The 7,219-nt window shown below is 51.3% G+C and overlaps 1 protein-coding gene across 1 annotated transcript; it reads right to left on the bottom strand.

The window, feature by feature from the left end:
- Positions 1–841: 841 nt before the first annotated feature.
- LOC142794667 (uncharacterized) lies at positions 842–6,157 on the bottom strand. The gene has a single exon (XM_075885927.1). It carries the CDS (start codon positions 6,155–6,157, stop codon positions 842–844), a length of 5,316 nt encoding a protein of 1,771 aa, XP_075742042.1.
- Positions 6,158–7,219: the final 1,062 nt, after the last annotated feature.

Here is a 7,219-nt window from a genome sequence, read left to right as displayed (position 1 = left end):
GAGCGAGGAATTTAATAGGGTGCCGACAGAATGTTGGAATTCTCTGCCGTTCTGGATTACCGCGGCAGCCATGTGGCACGCGCGATACAAGTTTTTGAGCGAACGACGTAGTGACTTCAACGTGGGTTCTTTCAGCTCTGCAGGATAAAGCCTACCACGTCCTGTTGGAGAACGACGGGTTAGTTGAGAAAAGTGGAGGAGATGGCTTAGGGGGGGGGGGGGGGGGTGCGTGTGTGACAGCTAGCCGAGAATTCATAAGCCGCATTGCTCGCCATGGTCGACTGAAACTCGTGATACGCGCGGGGAATGCAACGAGCACGCGTTGATTGCAGCGGCACTGTTGTAGCGGAATAGCAGGGAGGCAGACTTTTTCTAGTGAGACGACGACAGAGAAAAAACACGTCCTTTCAGTTTGAACGCATCACGAAGACTGGTTTATTCGTTCGCTATGTACCGCTGTCGTAGAGAGGGGAAGAAAAAAAGGAAAAGCAAACAGAGAAGCACAAGTATTGTCAAAGAGTTTCCTCCGCACCCCGCACGTGCGACGGTCTTCAAGGACAGATGGACAAAACGCTTTCCGCGTGTTCGAGAAGGGTCATTGTGGCCCTCACCCCCTTTTCCCTTCACGGCTGGGCTTGTAGGTAAAAACAGATGTCAAGGACGCCCTTCGCTCCTTTCGCATTGCCCGTCACGCGAACCACCCGGAGACGAGTCCCTCCGAGTTGCCCCTCCTCCCCCTCTTCGCCGCGGAGTCTTTCAATTAACGCTCCCCCGAAGCGGGGGCTGCTTCCCAGTATGCGACAAATACAACAACCTCCCCCGGATGAGCGAACTCTTGAGCTCATTGTCGGTCGACTTCTAGCGGATAAAGCAGCTGTATTGGTCGTTTCACCACCGTTCCCCCGCTTAGTTTCAAACTGCAGGCCCGCACCCTGCCGTCCCTGCCCTTGAACGTTTCCTTGATTCTGGCGATCTTCCACATGTGTCGTTTGAGATGATCTTCCTTTAAAAGAACTAAATCGTCTATCTTTAGGTCACTCGATGTCGTTGGCCGGGACAGATGCGCCGATCGAAGCTCCAATAAGTACTCTCTCCGCCACCGTCTCCAGAATCCTTCAGCCATGGCAGACCGGTACTTCCAGCGTCGTGAGATATGCGCGTCACCGCCCGGAATTTCGGCTGGCAGGTGGTGTGGAGGAAGGGTTGTCAGCTTTCTTCCGACGAGGAAGTGCGCCGGCGACAGTGGTTCTGGCTCTTGAGCATCATCGTAGGTGAAAGTCAATGGGCGTGAGTTTATTACGGCCTCGACTTCGTACAAGACAGTTGTGAGTTCTTCAAAGCTTAAACTGCTCCGACCTAACACCTTGCGCAACGCTACCTTCACCGATCGCACCAACCGTTCCCAGAATCCGCCCCACCAAGCTGCCCTTTCAACAATAAACTTCCACCTGATCTGGTTTCCGGCGAAGTATGACTGCATTTCCTCTGATTTTAGTAGCGTGAACATTGCATTCAGATCTTTTGCTGCTCTCTTGAAGGTTAGCGCGTTGTCCGAATAAATAGTCGAGCAGATTCCCCTGCGAGCCACGAAGCGCTTGAAAGCCAGGAGAAAGGCTGTAGTCGACATGTCGCTAACGAGCTCAAGATGGACGGCACGTGTCACAGCGCAGGTTAAAATTGCGATGTAACATTTTCGGGCACCGCGCGACTCTTGACAAATCAAAGGTCCTGCGAAATCGATGCCGACAGTGTCGAACGGATTTCCTTCTGTTACTCTGTCAGCTGGAAGTGGTGCCACTGGTTCCGTGGCTTGAGGGCAACTTTGTTTGCGACAGATGAGGCACTGCTTGATAACCTTTTTTACGGCCTGGCGCCCTCGGATGATCCAATACGACTCTCGCAATGACGCCAAGGTGTCGCGCACCCCTGAGTGTAGCATTCTCACGTGCTCTTTCCTTATGAGCAGTAGCGTGAAGGGATGAGTGCTAGGTAGAATGATGGGATGTTTAGTCTCTTCGTGGTTGTCGGTGAATTGCAAGCGTCCACCAACTCGCATGAGACCTTCCCCGTCAAGGTACGGACTGAGTGGCAGAACAGGAGAGCCTTTGTGCAGTGGTCTTTGGGCTTTCAAGTTGGAAATGTCGTCACTGAATGCTTCTCCTTGAGTTGTTGCCAACCAGTACCTCTCAGCATCGATCACCTCTTCAGCTCGTAGCGGACCACCTTTCCTTTCCTTCCCGCGGCGGCAATTGTTGACAAAGCGGCGGACCCACGCAGTTAAGCGCACGACTCTGCTGCATGAGCTGAACTCCTCTACTTTCAGCACTGCCTCGAACGGCGATGATATTACGGGCATCACCGTCACTTTTCGCTCTTCCAGGTGACATTCTACTGCCCCTGGGCTCTGCTCACCGGTCGTTGGCCAATGCGTCTTATCCTTGTGAAGCCAGTGTGGTCCTCTCCACCACAATTCGCTTTCTAACAAGGCTGATGGGAGGATACCGCGAGTGATTAGGTCAGCGGGGTTGTCTAGTCCTGGGCAGTGCCTCCAATCCTCGGGATCAGTCAGCGCCTGAACCTCTGATACTCGGTTTGCCACGAAGGGCTTCCATCTGGCAGCGTTTCCTTTAATCCAGTGCATAGCCACTGTGGAATCGGTCCAAAGGATGGCAGCAGCATTCTGGAGGTTCAAGGCCTTGGCAACGTAGTGGCACAGTCGAGCACCAATGAGGGCCCCCATCAGCTCTAGTCGGGGTAACGAGAGGCGCTTCAAAGGGGCAACTCTTGATTTGGCCATAATTAGGCTTATATTGATTATTCCTTGAGCAGACTTGCATGCAACGTATCCGACAGCACCGTAGGCCTTTGGGCTGGCATCGCAGAAAATGTGCAACACCTTCTCTGTCTTTTCATCTCGGAAATCCCTTGCGATGATCCTCGGAATGGACACCGCCTTGATGCATTGAAGCTCTTCACACCAGCACTTCCACTCCGCTTGCATCAATTCTGGCAAGGGGTCGTCCCAACCCGCTCCCAACTCCCACAACCTTTGGAACATTGTCTTTACGTACAGTGTTGTAGGAGCGATAAACCCAAAGGGGTCGAAAATTCTGGCTGAGACTTGCAATACGAATCTCTTGCTGTCGGCTCTTGTGGTGAGGAATTCAAGAAGTGAGGTCAGATTGTACTCGAAGTTATCTGTATGAGCATTCCAACCTACTCCCAATACCTTGGTGGCTGCAGGAAGTTCGGCATTTGCATACCTCTTCGCCACGTTCCCATCCTCTATGAAGTTGACTAAATCGTGGTCGTTAGACATCCACTTGTGGAGCCGCATTCCTGCTTGAGATAATATATCGCTTGATTCCTGGCATAGCACTTTACCCTGTTCGAGGGTGTCGACCCCTGTCACAAGGTCGTCAACATAGAGATGGCTGCGCAGGATGTTCGCAGTCTCAGCATACTGCTCTGGGAGTCCTTCAAGATGGTGTCGTAATGTTGCGGCTAATAGGAATGGGCTGGATGTAACACCGAACGGAACGCGCGTCATCCGGTAGGCCGCCACCGCTGGAAGTTCTTCACCTTTCTTCGGAGTGGCAGCATACCAGAGAAACCGCACAGCGTTCCGGTCACCCTCTGACAGAGATATTTGAAGGAATGCCTTTTCAATATCCGCGACGATGCCGATGTTGTAAGTGCGGAAGTTGATCAACAAATCAATGAGCTCTGGATTAAGTTTTGGACCACTTTCCAAAACATCATTCAGTGAGAGGCGATCTTTGGCACTTGATGATGCGTCGAACACCACCCTCACTTTTGTTGTCAGGCTTTCTTGTCGAACAACTGCTTGATGTGGCATGTAATACACCGGACCTTCCGAAGCGCTGCAATGCTTGTTGGCTGGCTCTGCATAGCCCTTTTCGATGTATTCTCGGAGGCAGGCGTCATATTCCACGATCAAGGAATCTCCCTTCAAAAGGCGCGTCGTGTTGGCTCTAAGACGCTTCGCGGCGCACTCGTAGTTGTCGTCGAGCTCATCAACCATAGGCTTCCAGGGGAAAGACACTGTGTACCGCCCATGCTCAAATTTGACGGTTTCTTTGTAGTGCTGTTGGATTGCGTCTTGGTGGCGAGCTGGTTCGTGTTCCTGGATACCAATGTGTTCGAGCTTCCAGAATGACCTCAACTGTGCTGATATTTCTTTGTTAGTTTGTTCGCTCACTGCTACTCGCATTACGCCAGCAACAGAGGGACAGACTCCTGGTGACCTTTTTGCGCCTACCTGGCCCTGGACTGTCCACCCAAATGCAGTTTCTACTGCCATCAGCTTGGAGGTTAGGCGCTTAGTGGATCCCGTGACAATTTCCCAATAATTATCAGCGCCGATCAGAAGATCAATGTTTTCACTTCCGTCACCCTGCGCGACGTCCGCGACTGGCAAGCCAAATTTCGAAAGTTCCAGAAGAACTGACTTTAAAGGCGCAGCCATTATATCTGCGCAGATGCAGGGAACTTCGAGGGCCTCCACTCGCGCCCTTTTCCCGTCGTACTGGCTTTGCAGCCACAGCTCGACCAGACGCGCTTTAGTGCGGGTTATAGCGGACTTGTCGCCGAAGGCATAGATTTTAAGTTCCTCTTCCCCAAGCACGTTCAACTGCAGTCTTTCAGACAACTTGCGATGGATGAACGTCCTTTGACTGCCACCATCTAGGAGAAGCCTGACAAGCGTACTTTTGTGCGGTCCCACTGTCCAAGCTCGTGCTGTTTGCAGAAGAAACTGATGCCCCTCCATGCACATAAATTTCTCCTCTGAGCCTAGAGAAGACTTTAGCACTGTGGCTTGTCCTGTCGCTGTTGGAGAGGATGCATTCTGTTCACCACTGCCACGGTATTCTCTGAAATCAGGATCACACATAGCCGTGAGGTGTTTTCCGCTACAGTTGGCACACCTGAGCCATTTGGCCTTACGGCACTCTCTTGACGTGTGCCCCTTTACTGTGCAGCGGAAACATCTATTCTCACGCTTCAGCATTTCTCTTTTATCAGCTGCCGACATCTCTGCATCGCAGTCACCGCTTTCGTGGCACCCTGACGAACAAAACAGACACCCTTTTCTCTCCTTGGTCATGGTATGCAGTGCAGCGGCTGAAGACATTCTCGCCGCTTTAAAGGTGCTGTTACGGTTTTCGACAGACGATTCTACACACATGCCCCTTGGTGTTTCGGCCCGCTGTATAATCTCCCGTGCCTCTACCTCGACTCTCAAAAAATGCGCAAATGCCTCCAGTTCACTGCCTCCTGTAGTAGCGCCCTTTCGTCGACAGTATTCGAGATGAAGGTCCGCAGGCACCGCCTTCTTTACTACTGTCAGGAGCAGAGCTCCGTACGTGCTGACACCGACGCCAAGAGAAGTGAGGCTCCGTACACCTCTCTCTACTTCGTCAACGAGGCTCCGAAGTTGGCTGAGGTTCCGCGAGTCACGCACTGACTTGATATTGAGCAGTCTGGACATTTGATCCTCGATTATGGCTTCTTTACGACCGAACCTTTCCTTTAACAGCGAGAGAGCAACTTCGTAGTTTCCGTCGGACAAATCAAGACCCGCAACAGCAGCCGCTGCTTTTCCTGTTAAGTAACTGTTCAGGTACTTGAACTTGTCCACGTTTGACAGGTGGTGGTTAGCGTTTATTGTCGTGTCGAACTGACTCCAAAAGCCTTGCCACTGTCGAAGCTCGCCGTTGAACTTTGCTATCTCTAGTTTTGGCAGCTTTACTGTGGGGGTTACTTGCGGGATGTTACGGCTAGATTCTCTTTGATCTGAGGAACTTGAGGTGCGATCTAGCGAAGCGCTCACTGATGCGGCGTTAGTGCAGCTACGCTCACGTAGCATGAGCTGTACTTTAGTCCTTGCTACGTTGATCTTTTCTTTGTAGTTCTCGGAGCATGCAATTTCCTCTTCTAATGCATCATCTTCTACGCCAATCTCAATTTCCCGATCTAGCTCTTTGAGTGAGTCTTCCTTAAGGGTGAGAAGGTTGATCTTTTCTTCAAGCTCACCGAGTGACGCGTCGTCCTCCATGGTAGCGATGTCATTGAGCAGCTTTGTTGTTGACGTTCGCACCACGGCCCTTTTGCGCTTCATCCTGTCGATGTCCATCTTTGGGTCCCTAATTCCCGGGTTTCGGCACCAAAAAATGTTGTAGCGGAATAGCAGGGAGGCAGACTTTTTCTAGTGAGACGACGACAGAGAAAAAACACGTCCTTTCAGTTTGAACGCATCACGAAGACTGGTTTATTCGTTCGCTATGTACCGCTGTCGTAGAGAGGGGAAGAAAAAAAGGAAAAGCAAACAGAGAAGCACAAGTATTGTCAAAGAGTTTCCTCCGCACCCCGCACGTGCGACGGTCTTCAAGGACAGATGGACAAAACGCTTTCCGCGTGTTCGAGAAGGGTCATTGTGGCCCTCACCCCCTTTTCCCTTCACGGCTGGGCTTGTAGGTAAAAACAGATGTCAAGGACGCCCTTCGCTCCTTTCGCATTGCCCGTCACGCGAACCACCCGGAGACGAGTCCCTCCGAGTTGCCCCTCCTCCCCCTCTTCGCCGCGGAGTCTTTCAATTAACGCTCCCCCGAAGCGGGGGCTGCTTCCCAGTATGCGACAAATACAACAGGCACCTCGCTTCGCGCTAGAAATGCTTGGAAGCCTCGCGATGATGCGTTCGTCGCTGCTCGCGTCAGCAGCCAGTGACGACGCGTGCCACAGAGGTTTTTTTTTATGGGTACGTGATTCGTTTGTGCGCAACAGCAACTGTATGGATGGAAGACACCACAGCCTTTAACGGTGCTCCACGAGTGACTAAGTGTGGGAAGATAGTATAGGTAATATAAGGCGTGCAACACCGGAATCACTACGTTATTAACTGGCAGCAGCTAGGACGGAAATTCTCAGCGTTTAAGTGGCAAATATGGTCCAAAGCTCTGTGCGACGCTATCCGGAAAAATGCATAATATATTTATTTACTTAAAGCGCTTATCTATTATGAATAAGATCCTTAAAACATTATTTATGCGCAGCACTTGTACTTTTTTCTTTCATTTCATTTCAGCTGTGAAGTACTTTCATAGTGCAGAAGAGGCGGTTGATCTCTTCAGTTCGAGGGATGTCCTTACGGTCATACTGAAAATGAGGTGGCCTGCAAAAAAGCTCTAACAATAATAGT

This window comes from Rhipicephalus microplus, chromosome 2, assembly GCF_043290135.1.
Source record: "Rhipicephalus microplus isolate Deutch F79 chromosome 2, USDA_Rmic, whole genome shotgun sequence".
Classification (NCBI taxonomy): Eukaryota; Metazoa; Arthropoda; class Arachnida; order Ixodida; family Ixodidae; genus Rhipicephalus; species Rhipicephalus microplus.
The sequence above is the reverse complement of the archived record's forward strand: the minus strand, read 5'-3'. Positions and strand labels throughout refer to the sequence as shown.